Below are 14,080 nucleotides of genomic sequence, written 5' to 3'. Positions count from 1 at the left end.
CATCCCTGAGTTTTTGTCTCAGCCTCTGGGCCAGAGCTCCTTATATCCCCTCAGTCTGTCTAGCTTCCTAAGAAGGAGGACTCGAATAGCCCCCTCCCTAGTGAAGCACAGAGACCCTCAACACCATCCTTTCTGGGGAGACCGCACACCAGAAGAGCAGGGACCCTTCCCCGGGGCAAGGCTGACAGAGGACGAGGGGCAGGGAGCAAGGCAGCCCCAGGGCCCCCGAAGTCCAGGATGGGAAGGGGGTCCCGCCTTTCCACAGCCCTCCCCCGCATCTCAATTTGGTGGAGAACTGCCCCCCGCCAGCCCCTGCCACAGGCTGTGCCAACACCGAACTGCAAGTCCTCCATATTTCAGGAATGCCATCCAGCCGGGACTTGGATGCCTCCAGAAACAGAGAGCTCATTATGTCCAAGGTACCAGACACCTTGTGGGGCCCCTCCTTCCTTAAAGTGAGCCAGAGTCTGTGCCCACGGCCCTCAGAGGGACCCGGGGTAAGTCATGACTTCTCCCTTGGGGCCAGAATGAAGGCTCCTGAACCCAAATCTTCTCTCCCAACCCAACACCTCAAGTCCCTTCGTCTGTGGCCTGGCTTCAGCCCCGGGCTCCCCGCACTGCCCTCTGCTGGGTCAGCCGCATGTTGGAAGCACTCCTGTTAACTGGCGGCCTTCAGAACTGCTCCGACTGTTCAGACAAGGTCTGAGCAGCCCAGGTGAGCCCTCTGCGTCTGCATTCACCAGCCCTCCTCCTGCCCCCAGCACATGTGCCAGGAGAAATCAATGCCAGGGCAGACACAGCCCTGCTCTGGGACCACGATGGACCTTCCTTATCCCCTGCTCCTAACTTTCAGGCCTCCCCTGACCTCGGGCCTCAGGGCCAACTTGACTCTTCCTGCCAGGGATGGATGATTCCTGGCAAGGTGAGTTCAACCTGCCGGCTCCTTCGAGGCACTTCCCTCTGCCTTCCCTCTGCCTCACTAATGTGATTCCAGGAGTCTGCTCGGGGTCTTAGCCCCTTCCTAGCAACTATGGCCCTGTCAGCCCCAGCCAGGCATATCCCAGCTCCAAACACCAAAGCCTTTGCCCAGGAGTTTGAGTGGGCAGTGTGCTCTGCCCATAATTCTCTGGTTAGTGGCCTGAGGCCCTTGATACCCTGTCCAACAGCCAGGCATTGCAGGGGTGTGTCTGGCCACTCTAAGGACTGGAAAACCACAGCCCACACGATAACATCTGAAGCATGTTAACCACACAGTGCTTCCTCCTTGTTAACCTACTTACTCCTCACCAGACCCTGCCCTACTGCCAGAGGGCCCTGGATTGGAAGGAGAGGCTCCCTCACCCCCCGCTGCTTCCCAGCACTCTGCCCCGTATCTGCATGCCATGCTCGCACGGTGGCTAATTCTGGCATCTCATCAGACAGTAATTATGGGGGAATCAGCAGCACTGTCATCTCTGCAGCTCGGCACCTGTCACCACGCCACCATCCCCAGGCTGCTGGGCTGGGACCGGAAGCGGAGGGAGGAAGGGTTCACCACGGTGAGGGGCATCACTCCCTCCTCGCCTCCGCAGTCCTCACTGCCTTCAACCCTACCTCCCCACAGGGGTGCAATGCATGTCAACCAGGTGCCCACTCGCCACACCAGAGCTCCCTGTTAGCAGGCCAGGTATGGAATGCACGTGCTCCGGGTCACATAGAGGTGCATCAAGGAAGGACACAGCACGCCAAGGTTCAAATAAAAAAATGCCCCTTCCCGTAAGTGTGACATTTGAACAAGTTATTTTACTTCACTGGAGATCAATTTCTCTAATGGGGGAAATAGTGCCCACCTTGAGCAGAGGGGAAGAAATAAATATATAGAGTATCTAGCACAGTGGCTGACACACATATGATCATGTATTCACTCAACAAACACTGCGTGCACACCTACTGTGCTCTGGGCAATATGAAGATGCCAAGGTAAGTGAATCGCAGTTTAGCAAAGACCATACTGGGTCTAGGCATGGGTCCAGGCCACGCTGGGGGTAGGCATTTTGTTTGGCTGGTAGTGTTTTGTTTCTTTGATTTTTAATGCCTTTAAGGAACATAAGCACGCTTCCCTACGGTCCTCATCCACTGCTTCACTGACTTCTGGCCCCTGAAAGCACTGGGTTTGCTGCCCCAGGAGCGAATGTGAACTCAGAGGGGCGACACCGAACTGCAAGTCCTCCCTATTCCAGGAACGCCACCCAGCTGGGACTTGGATACCTCCAGAAACAGAAAGCTCGTTATATTTAAGGCACCAGACATCTGTGGTGCTCAGAGGGGCAAGCCTGGAGGTGGTCAGGGAGGGACACTTCAGGGAGGAGGAGAGGTGGGAGGTGACAAAGGGAGGGCCTTCCTGGAAGAGAAGGTGCAGGAGCAGAGGGTCACAGAGGGAAAGGCGGGGCCCACGGGGCACTGATGGAGACACAGGCCTCTCGAGGGGTCCTTCCCAGTGCTGGATTTCCGGCTACAGCGCCTCTGCTCCTCCAGAATGTTTCCCAGGCGGGTCCTGCTGGTGGAACTATGATGTATGACCATGTCCCCTCGCCTCACGAGCAGCATCTGCTGCCCCAGCCTATCACTGGGTCTCTTCCCTGGCCCCACGGAGAGGAACGCAGCCCACCCCCACCAGAGTGGAAAAGGACTCTGGCTAGAACCGAAAGGAGGTATGCACTTGAGAATTCTCTAACCTCCAATCCACTTCTGACCCCTGACTTCAGGGTCAGGAAGCCCCTGAGACTCCCCCGGGGGTGGACCCAGGAATGCGGTAGGGGGAGGGAAGTGGATTCCCAGTGACTTGGATCACAGGGAACCATGCTTGCGGGGGTGCAGAGAGTGAGGCAAAGGCACAGCTCTCTTCCTGCAGCATGAGGGACAGGGGCGAGACTTCAGGAGGACTTCCGGTGGAAGGCACAACGGCAGCAGGGGCAGTAGGGCTGCAGTTACCACGGTGGGTCATCTGTGTGACCCTGGGCATGTCACTTAACCTCTCTGGTCTGTCACCACCTTTGTAAAATAGAGACTACAGCATCGAGCTCACGCGACAGCTATGAGGATGAAATGAGGGAGCACAGATTCAGGGCTTGATCCAGCATATGGCTCATACAGTTTTCAGCAAATGTTCAGTAAATATTGGTCATCTGTACTTTTATTATTACCAGGAATACTTCCCCCCCCCAAACTCAGTAATGACCAAATGAACCCCCCATACCTTTCCAGCCCTGCACTCCCTTGCTCTCTCTGAGCCACGGAGGGAGCGTGGAGGTATCTTCTAACCAGAGTCAGCAGAGAGGAGCTGACTCCACAGGGCCCACATCCATGGAGGCCTCTGGCCCCGGATGATGCCTGCCCCACCACAAACAATCTAATAGCCCTTCACAGCACATTTTCAACCCCCCTCCCCACATGTTATTCCACTCTGGGTGGTAAAGCTGGACAGGGGTTGCTCTGGTTCTTTACAGATGTAGAAAGTAAGTCTTGGGAGGGACCAAACTCCCTGTTTCTGGGAGTATTTCGGAAGAGGGTAAGTGAAAAAAGAAGACATTCACTCTATCCTCTTTTCCTAGTTCCTGACCCTCAGCCTTGGCCCATCTGTTTGTGTGGAGAAGTGGCGAGGGGCGGGGGGTGGCTTGTGTGACCAGGACAGGGGCTGAGGGGAAAGGCAGCAATTTCAAGTCACTCCTGCCTTCTCCTGGCAGCAGCCACTGATAGGGGAGGGAAGGGAGCAGCATCGTTGCTCTTTTAGGAAAACGGTAATTTTAATTAAACGGCAGACAAACGAGCGCTCTGCAGATTGTCTCCGAGCAAAGTTATTAAAAAGCCATCAAGGCGGCAGCAGCCACAGTGGCAAGGAGGGCTGCCTGCCCCATCTGCCCACCCGGACTAGAGCCGAAGCATCCTTCAGAGAGTGGAGAAGGGCTGGGGGACATGGAGCCTGCAAACAGCCAAGACAAGGACTATGCAACCCCTCTTCAAGGTGAGACAGGGGCAGCACTCAGACAGTACCCGGCTGGAGCTGCCCCACCCCAGGGAGGGGCTGGGGGAGGCGCAGACAGGGAACTGCAATGGGGCAGCCTCTGCTGTGGGCCAGGCTCTGGTCCGGCTGCTGCTTTTCCTATATTCTTTTCAACCACCCTGCCATTTTATAAGCAAAGACATTGAGGCTCAGAGAGGGAAAAGTGGCTTTTCCAAGGCCAGCAGCTCGGACAAGGCTTAAGTGAGCATTTGAACCCAGATCAGGCTGATTCTCAAGTCCAGTGCTCTAGGCTGCTGGTCCCGGGCACAGAAGTGGGAGGTGGGCTCCCAGAGGCCCTCTGAAGTGGCCTCAGCTCTGGCCCAACAATGCTGCTCACAGTCCCCAGGTTGCATGGATTGGAACGTCCAGTCACTGCCTGCTTGGCGGGACCACACTATAAGAGGAGTGCCATTGGGATGCTCGACAGAGACCTGCAGTGAGGATGAGCCGCCAGCAGGGGGAGCAGGGGCGGATGAGCATCAGTGGACAGAGGGTCACTGCCCTTCCGAGTCAGCTGGCCAGGCCACAGCCTCAGGCCCCATAGCCAGTGAACTCTGCCAACCCCTTAACCTCTATCCCCACACCACTTAACCAACAGAAGAACCTTCACTGTCTTCGTCACTGTTGGCCTCTAAGCCTAGCCCAGTGCCTGGCACAGGGAAGGTGTTCAGTAAGTCCATATTGAATGAAGGAATGCATGGATAAACAAATAAACCATTAAACAAATGAAATGAGATCACAGATTTACAAGCACCTATAAACTCAACAAAGCTGTGCTGAAGTCGACATGGTCCCATCTTCTCCCATCCCCCTCCACTAGCTGATGCTGGAACATGGGCTGTCCCCCATAAGAAAGGCCCCTTGCTCCTGACCCATCTCCCCAGGTCTCCAGGTCCCTCGACAGAGGGTTGCCTCCTCCTCCCCCTGCCCAGCCCCCACTACACGGAGCTTTGCAGCCAGCACACACATATACATGCACACGTGTTTGCTTGCACATACTAACTCACATGCACACACGTGCACACACGGACACATTCTCTGCCAGGCAAGGTGCCCTCCCCAGAGTCAAGTCTCTGCTGCCCTCTCCCCGAGCAAAGGCCTGGGCCCACCAGGGATAGCCCCCTCCCCCATTGCACCAGGGAGCGGTGGGAGGCAGGATGGTAGGGAGAGACCCCCCTCCTGGCTTACCAACCTGGAGACTTTAAACAGAGGGAACAGAGTCCTGGAGCCTTCCCTCCCGCTGCACGCTGGAGCCCTGGGTGAGGGACAGGAAAGGAGGAAAGTGTGAATGAAGGCCAGAGCCGGAGGAGAGGAGCTGGAGAATGGATGGGGCGGGGGCAGGGCTCCCAAATCGGGATGGTCCCTGAGGGCTGGGGGGCAGGCAGGACAGAGATGGGGTGCTGGGTCAAGAGCTGGGGCTGAAGGGACAGAGACATTGGTGGGAGACAGACAGGAGGACAGACAGAAGGACAACACAAAAAAACATGGGGTTCCTCAGAGTGGGGTCCCCAGGACAGACAGCCAACAAGCCAGGCCTGGTTCTCCTCCCAGAAATGGGGACAGCCTCTTTACTGGGGGCCCACACAAGACCCCAGATGAGAGCACCCTGGAGGGCCCATCTGCCTCCCCCAGCCAAGGCCACCCCATTCGGGAAGGTTGGTGGGTTCAGAGTCTGAGGGCCTCCCTTCACTGCTCTGCTGAAACCCCCTCCCAGGCCAAGAGACCCCCATCGGCTCCACTCACCCCTTAACTTTGAGGAAGGCCCCCTCCTCTGTCTGCAACAGAGGAAGCAGGGGTACTTCATACCCAACAAGCACGCACGCACGCTCGCTGTGATGGGGACCATGCCGGAAAATGGCACCCCTGCCCATACCGCCCATACCACCCAAGCCCTGTGCCCAGCTCCTGCTCCCATGCTCACCCAATCCTCAACCTGCCAGAGCAGAGCCCCTCTCAGCTGTCCATCCCGCTGCCTCCCTCTCACTCGCAGGAAGTCCTTCTAACTGTGCTGCCTCCCCCAGGGCCATGCTGCCCGTCTTCTGCCTTTCATCCTGGGGTACGCAGCACCAGGACCTGCCTGCATGCGGGCACTGTGGCCTGGGCGTCCTCTTGGGCCCAGCTCTCACTGGGCTGGTTCAGACCCATCCACACCCACATCATGTCTGGCTGCAAGCATCCTCAGAGCCCCCTGCCAATCTCATGGTTCCAATTTTCCCACTGATTACCCAAGACGCAGGCATCCTGGGGAGAAGCAAATGTTGTACCCAGATGTTGGGACCTTGACTGGGTGAAGAAATCGAAAATGTTCACTAACATATCTAACCCCAGAGGGCTTCCTGGACAAGGCAGTGGGGTTAGGGGTGGGGCCCAGAAGGGGCAGCTGGACAGAGGGGCACAAGTTGGGGGCCTCAAGAGCCCGAGCTCCCGTCTCACCACTGTCCTTAAGTGGCAGCTCCAGGGGCCCAGCCCCAAACAGGCTGAGGTGAGAATCTGGGTTTTAAGTAAGACTAAAGAGACTTTTTCATATATGCCCCTTCTTCCTGGGGGAACGGCCACCCATTATTCACTCTCAGTTGGACAGTAAGGAGGATGAGGACAAAGATTACTATTTACTGAAAGTTCACAATGTGCCAGGAACTACGCCTAAATTACCTCATTTAATCCTGGTACCCACCCTGTGAGGAAACCACTGTGATCAGCCCCAATTTACAGATGAGGAAACTGAACTTCAGAGAAGTGAAGTGACTTACCCCAAGACACACAGTGAGTGTCAGGGCTGGAATGCCAGCCAGCCCAGATCTGTCCAAATCCAGAGCCTGAGCTCTTGACTCTAGATCTGAACTGCTTCCCATCCATCCTCCCCCAGGATTAGTCTCTCTCCCATTCAGGGCCATCTGGGAAGTTCTGCCTGAAGTCTAACTTCCTTCCATCCCAGGCTCCAGGATAAACTATCTTTCATGGACAGTAGGGGAAGAGAAGGCTTTGCTTCCGTCCCTTTCTGCCTCGTCCTAGGAGTGGGAGGCAGATAACTCTAACCTTCAGCTGCAGATGGACCAGGAATCAGGGGAAGGGGATGAGCTGTTGGGTTCAGAAGTGGGTTCAGGATCTCCCAAGCTTCATCATTAAATGACTTCTGGCTCTCCAGGAGCCTTTTTCTACTCTCCAGTCACCATGATGGAAGAAGCTCCAGGAAGCCCCTCAAAGGTCTCTTCTCATTTTAACACCCAGAAGTCCTCCTGAGCACCCAGACTAGGGAGAGTCTAAAAAGTCAGGGGCAGCAAAGCGAGAGTCACTGTCAGTCCTAGCAGCCCTGGCTTTTCCCCAGAGTTCCAGTTTTCAACTCAGAAGGAGGCTGAGGCAAGAATGGGGACTCATCAGGCCAGCCTGACCACAGGGAGGGGCTGGACTGGCATGGGGACAGCCCAGGAGAGAAGGCAGAGAGGCCCGGATGTATCTGCAAGGACTTCAATGAGCCGTGGCATGCCTTCCCAATGAACTGGGATCGTTAATTCTTCCCCAATGAGGCAGATGCTGGGCCTGGGGTGACGCCACAGATGCCTGCTGTGTCTGCAATTATCAGTCACCCGGGGTGGAAGGAGAAGGCAGGACATACACCCCCTCTGCCTCCTAGGCTTTGCACAAACATCTCCAGGAAGGGCCACTACATGGGGGTCTCTGGCTCTGGGCTCCCCCACAGCCGATGTGGGCCCCTGGGCCTGAGGTCTCCAGCACGCTCTGTGGCTGGAGTGGAAAAGAGGCCAGGGTGCTGGGATGATGATGTTTGCCAAGGTGTGGCGGGCAGGCATGTGAGAAACCCAGCTCCTTCCCAGTCTTAACACTACTCCACTCCGGGATGTGCAAGCAACTGGGCCAGGTGGTTGAGGCTACCAGGAACCAGGAAAAGGTTGTGGGGGAGATGAGCCACCAGCTGGAAGTGCCTCCGCAGAAGAAAATATGGACTGGATTATAGTCCCTGGTTGGAATGGAGTGCGGCAAAGCCTTTCTGGGGTGGGAGGAAAATGGATGTAGCTGAATCCTATAGCCTATCCCTTATCCATCCTCTGGGTCTATCGGACAGATTTAGACAAGGTGTGCCTTTGGAGCAGGAGGGACTGTTTGTAAGGCATGTGCAGACACACGAAAGCACCAGTATTCTCTTGGGCCAAATCTCCATTTTTCCTGGTTTATCTGGAGCTGGGAAGTATTATTCCCACTCTCTGTATGGCAAGGCCTGTATTGTCTCAGGAGAGAGGAGATGGGTAGAACCTGTGACAGCTTGAAGGACCTTAGATTCTCTAGTTCCATCCTCTTGCTCACACCAGGGACGCTGAAGACCAGAGGAGGCAACTAACTTGCCCAATGTCACACAGCAGTAGGCAGGCAACCTGGCACCATCCAATGCTTGCTCTTTACCCTGCACTTGACCTCTCTGCCCTGGGGGATCAGACTGACTTCCCTGTCCCTTCTCCTCCCCAGCAGCTCTGAACCCCTCTCCATCATGGCCTCCTGCACTCTGCCAACCACCACAGCCACACGAGATTAAACTGGACCTACCAAGCTCCTGACAATAGCCCAAAGGTCATCTCAAAGGTCATATTAACCAGCCCCCTGCACCTAGGTACAACACTAGCCTACTTGCACTCATATACACCTATCATTGAGGGAAAAGATGCACAAACAGCATCTCAGAGCAGCCACCCTTCATGCACCGCGAGATTTCCTTCCCATCTAACCTCGATTCCTCCTGCTGCAGCGTGGGCCTGTTTCCTCTCAAGCTGTCCTGAGCAAAGACAGGGGGAGGGGGAGAAGAACAGGATTCCCAGCCTCCGAACCCTCTGTCTGCCCACCTACGGCAGAGAGGATGAGGGCAGAGTGTCCCAGGGTGGCTGGGCCCAGTGCGCTGAGCGAGGGGCAGGAGGGCTGCGGGGGCAGCTTGAACGTGGGAGAAACAGCTCTTCTTGGAATCATCCTTCCAGCTTCTCATTCCCTGCAAACTCCTGCATCTCGGGTTAGGGGAGGGTCTCCACTGTGTTCAGAGACAGCTATCCCCTCCCCATACCATTTATTATTTCTTATGTGACAGGCACTGTGCTGGACATTTTCATCCGTTGTTTCACTTAAGCGTCACAACAATTCTGTAGTCAGAAACTAATTTGCATGCTGGGTCAGTTCCTCCCTGAGACTAAATCTAACCTGGATCCCTCTTGCTGCACGTCCTCTGGTCCATCCTCCGTGGTGGTGGAGAGGTGATTTTTGCTCCTGTCTTCAGAAACCCCCATCTTACTCAGTGGCCCACCTTATCTTGCCCAAGCTGCCAACCTTTACCCCAGTATTGCCCCATGTGATGGGCATTATGAGGGGATGGGTGAAAGAAACTGAGGCAGGTGGAGGGTTGAGATGCAGGACACTGGCCTGTACCAAACACAGCACCTAGCAGGTGGCAGGGGAGGAGGCCCGTGAGGCCAGGCAGTGTGCTGACTGGGCAGCGCCCAGACATGCAATGATCCTGGTCTCAGTGACCATCTCTCAGGTCCAAATTCCTACCCACATATAGCTAGAGCCCAGGTGCCTGAGTAGAAGTGAGTAGGGGCATAAGATGGCAGGACCTGTCCTGGGCTGTGGGAGGCAGCTGAAACCAGAGGGAGGGACTCTTACACCTAGCTAAGCTCCTGGCATGTAGAGGGTACTTAGGCCCTGAGAACAGAGGACGGAGACCCCCAAGCCCCTCTGCCCGTCTCACTGGGGTTTCACACAACCAGTGGTAGCCACAAGCAACTGCAAGGAATTCACACCCACTTGGCTTTCTTGTTTGGACTTTCTGGAGCAGGACTGACAAGGGTAGGGGTCCCCTCCACTAGGGCTACCCCCTATTCTGCCTCTAGCAGGGTTCGAACACAGGAGCCACCTCCCTAGGGAATTCTCAGACCCCCCCCCCCCACCCCCCACCCCCACCCCCACCCACCCTGGCTTCCATCCCTCTGGGAGATTCCTGCAGTGACAGCCTGGGCCAATGGGCAAGGGGAGTCTTGAGTGGTGGGTTGGACTCTGGTCCCTGTGGGCGGCACCCTCCCCCTTCAAGCAGGCACCATTAATGTATGCAAAGCATATGCAAATAACCCAGAAGAGAGACACAACATCGGTGGAGTGACAGAAGAGACCTTGGAGAGGAGCCAGCCCGCCCCCTTATTTCACAGGTGAGGAAAGAGGCCCTTGCCAGGAAGGGACTTGTTCAAGGTCACTCGGACATTTGGGCGCTAACGAAGGATCCTAAGAAGGTCTCTTTACTCAGCCCAGTGCTCTTTCCATGACAGTCTTGTTTTCCATATGGGGCGCTTACATGATGGTGAAGGGGTCCCAGGGTCTGTACGGGGTTCCCTTGGCCACCTCCCTTCCCCATCTGAGCCTGAGTAGGGGGTGTGGGGGAACCCTGGCCCAGGGCGGCAATGATGCCTGGGGCAGTGGGTGATCAGAGGGGTGATGGGGCCAGAGGCCGAGGCACTGGATTCCCGGCAGCCAAACAGCAGAAGGTGGCAGGAGAACTTGAGTGTCTAAAGCCCAATGTCAGGGCAAGGTGCCCGCTGTGTGCGGGGAGGGGGACAGCGCCCTCACCACACACACATCTCTAAGTGCTCAGCAGCCCCCTTCCGCCTGGCCTCTGGTAACTATGACACCTGACAGACCATAATAGTCCATTCAAGCCCATCCCTTCTGTGGCTGCAGCTCCCCTTCCTCCCCAGCCCCCCAACCAACTTGGCTTCTCAGCCTTCCAGTCGGTCCTAGAAAGCAGGACAGATGCTATGGAAAGAAGACGGACAGACAGATTGGAGGGGGCAGATGGGGAGAAAAGGGGAGACTCAGGAGTCGAGTGAGGGAGACAAAGAGGAGAGAGCGCTGGAAGGGCAGAGCGGGAGGGATGGAGGGGTGGAGGGGACTGGGGAAGAAAGTGGGGAGTCTGAGGAGCATAGCGGTGAATGGGTGAATGTAGGAACAGTGGAGCTGAGGGGGGGTCCCAGTCTCCAGACCTGAAGGATAAGGCTGGAGCCCGGCTGAGGGGCATGGGAGCCCCATCGAGGCCGGAGGAAGTCCGGGACCATGTCCCTGCCCCTCTGCCCACCTCCCCAGCAAATCCCCCGGCTGCCAGGAAATCGGTCTTCCCTTCGCTGCCTCCCTCCGCTCTCCTCCCCTCCCTCCCTCGGGGCAGGCAAGCACAGCTTCCCAGCCAAATCCAAAGCCTTCATCTCCGCTTTTCAGAGCTGGGAATGAAAGAAGGGGAAGCAAATGCAGCCCTCAAACCCGCTGACGGCCAGATTTTTATTATCTTTGCTCAAATGGGCCCTAGGAAGCCAGCAAGGGATTCTTCAAAGAGCATCTGAGTGGCTCATTGAAGCCTGCACCTGCACCAGCCCACCCACGACAGGCAGCCAGGGCCTAGGGGGCACAACCTGTCCGCCACCTCCCACCAAACCCAGACACCAGTGGGCGAAGCCTCACTCTCAGCCCCCTGTGCCTAGTCAGGGGCTGCTCGGTCAGACTGCCAGGCTCAGAGGCCAGACGCAGGCCCACTGGGCTTCGGAGGCAGTCTCTGTCCCTCTCTGGGCCTCGAAGACACAAACGAAGGAAGAAATCAGATCTCCTTGCCAGGGGTTGGAGGAGATAAGTGCTTGGGATTCCTCGAAAGCAAAGCTTTCATGGCAAGCTCCAGATCCGTCCCTGAACTCTCTGCCTGCCCCCTCAAGGGCCCACTGTCTCTCTTCCAACAGAGCAGCCCCTCCCTTCCCGAGCCTGGCCCACTACTCGGGATGATCCTGGGACTCCAAACACAGCTCCCTCAGGCCAAAACCTCAAGCCCATCTCCTTTCCTTCCCCAAGTCCTAACCTGGAGTGGAGACGGGACTAAAACAGATGTGATACTTCCAAGAGCCCAGCCCCTTCCCTGTTCGGACTGGGCAGCCGTTCCACCATCAGCCCCAGCTCTGACCGCACCGGTGAGATCGATGCCCACAGCCAAAGAAGGAATCAATGGTTCTAATTAAACCTTTTTTCCAGGGTGGGTCCCTGGCCAGAGAGAGAGAAAGAGAGATCACCTGAGGCTTTGCATCACAGCACCCAACTCTGTACCCTGTACAAATTTAAGAGACCTGGAACCCTGGATTCCCAGCAGGAATCAGGCCGTGAAGACCCCAGACACCATCCCCTCCTCATTAGGCAAGGAGACAAGGAGGCAAGCAGAGAGCAAGGGGCGGGGGGCAAGCCTCCCAATTCCCAGGGACCTTCCCCTAGGAGGGCTTCTGGTCTCCACTCAGCACTGCCTGAAGACCACAGCTGCTTCATACAGATCTCCAGAGCACACTTGCATCTCCATCCCAGCCCTGAGGGTCATCACAGAGAACTGGCCATCATAGTAAGGACAGAAGGAGCAGGGCTGGGGTGGGGGGGCACCGGACAAAGACCCTCTTGTCCCCAAGGCACGGTGGCAGGAAGCCAGGGCAAAGCCTTTGCACTCGCTGCCAACGGTGCTTGGGTGCCAGGCAGTCTGGATGGAGGGGGAATTTTATTCTTGGAACCCCCTCCCCTTATGCCCTATCCCTTGCTTCTACACTAGGCCACCAGTTAAGTCTCTGCCTCAACAACTCCCAGCTTGCCCGGAGCTTTCCTTCCTGTATGAATGCCGGACCCTGACACTTGCCCACAGTGGCCCCAACCAGCAGACCTCACACATAAACCATAAACTGCCCCCCACATTCGTACACACGCACAACCATGCCAGAAACCACCACCACAGCTGCCACCAGTGATGACGGAGCCCCACATTTTCACAGTGACAGTCTCCATCAAATGCCTCATCAGTTTTTTAAGACAGCAAGAGGGATAGGGAAGGGAATATGAGAAACTGAGGCACGGAGTTAGACAGCAAAGCAGTTGGCTCAAGGTCACCCAGACCAAGATATTCAGAGTTGGAAAGAAGGCATCCTATCCCCGCCCCCAAATGCTCCAACTCAACACCAATGAATATTCAGACTCACAAGCCTGGAAGTCTGGTTACCTATCCCCTCTCCCAGCCCTCATCTGTTTTTCCCTTCCCAAAACAACAGGAGTTCAAACATCTTCTGCAAGGCTCCTGCCAGGAAACCACTTCCCTTCAAGTTGGGGGCTACAAGACCTGCTGGTTCCCTAGTATTGGAGAAGAGGGACTGCCAGTCCGGGATCTCTTCGCACATTCCCTGTTCTTGCTCACCTGGCTCCCCTCGGCCCCCGGGGTCCCTTGGTCCGGCCTCTTCCCTGGGAGATCGGGCTCTGCCCTCCGCTGTCCTCTCCCACCAGGCCAGGGCAAAGCGCCGGAGGCACTGCCAGGGCTGCATGAGGAGGGGTGGGGCGGGGGGGCTTGCACCAGCAGCCGCACACGCCCCGCCGGGCCCTGCCAGCCGAGCTCCGGAGGCACCCGGCCGGCCCCCTCCGCTTCCACCAGCATCCTGCTGCCCCCACCGACAGGACTCGGAGCTGGCCCAGGAGCTTCTGACGTAGCATGGGGGTGCGTGGGAGGGGAGGGGGGGCTTAGCGGGGCCCCTCCCCAGCCCCGCCCTCTGCCGCTCAGCTTCCCTCAGTCCCTACCTCCTCACTCACCCTAGACGCTCTCCCCAGCTGGGGGCGCCCTCTCCCGCCCTCTGGCCTCTTCACCCGGAGGGCTTACGATCACATGGCCCCTCCCCCAGTCCTTCCCTCTTGTGACCCCTCCCAACCCGCCAGTCGAGAGGGGAGCGGGTCCCCAGTTTCTGCAACTGCTACCTTGCTACCTAGGCTCCCAGGTCTCCAGGGCTAGGGCCTCGAGGTGACAGGAGGCGGGCGGGGGGGGGGTGTGGGGGGGGGGGAAGGAAAGGGGAAGGGGGCGGGAACACAGGCTGGTATCCTGGCAACACAGCCAATCCCAGAATACATTCATCCCCTTCCTTCCCTGGGGGGCTGGCGCAAAGCGCCTACCACCACCATCCAAGGGCGTGCACCCCATTCTGGGACCTGGGGGGTAAGAGAGGCCCTTGATGCTCC

General features: G+C 57.0%; 1 protein-coding gene across 3 annotated transcripts in view; it reads right to left on the bottom strand.

Annotated features, from left to right (window-relative positions):
* The window catches only part of SRCIN1 (SRC kinase signaling inhibitor 1), a 71,103-nt gene extending 57,574 nt beyond the window's left edge, over positions 1-13,529 (bottom strand). For 2 of the 3 annotated variants that reach the window (XM_043469836.1, XM_043469846.1), the window contains exons 1-2: positions 13,275-13,529; positions 5,232-5,294 (exon numbers count right to left, since the gene is read on the bottom strand). In XM_043469836.1, the coding sequence (XP_043325771.1) occupies positions 5,232-5,294; positions 13,275-13,398 (187 nt within the window). In that variant the 5' untranslated portion in view covers positions 13,399-13,529. The remainder of the gene's footprint in view (positions 1-5,231; positions 5,295-13,274) is intronic. The other variant, XM_043469855.1, reaches the window with a different exon arrangement.
* Between the last annotated feature and the right edge of the window lie 551 nt (positions 13,530-14,080).

The sequence above is a fragment of the Cervus canadensis genome, chromosome 1 (genome assembly GCF_019320065.1).
Source record: "Cervus canadensis isolate Bull #8, Minnesota chromosome 1, ASM1932006v1, whole genome shotgun sequence".
In the NCBI taxonomy this organism is placed as follows: Eukaryota; Metazoa; Chordata; class Mammalia; order Artiodactyla; family Cervidae; genus Cervus; species Cervus canadensis.
The sequence above is the reverse complement of the archived record's forward strand: the minus strand, read 5'-3'. Positions and strand labels throughout refer to the sequence as shown.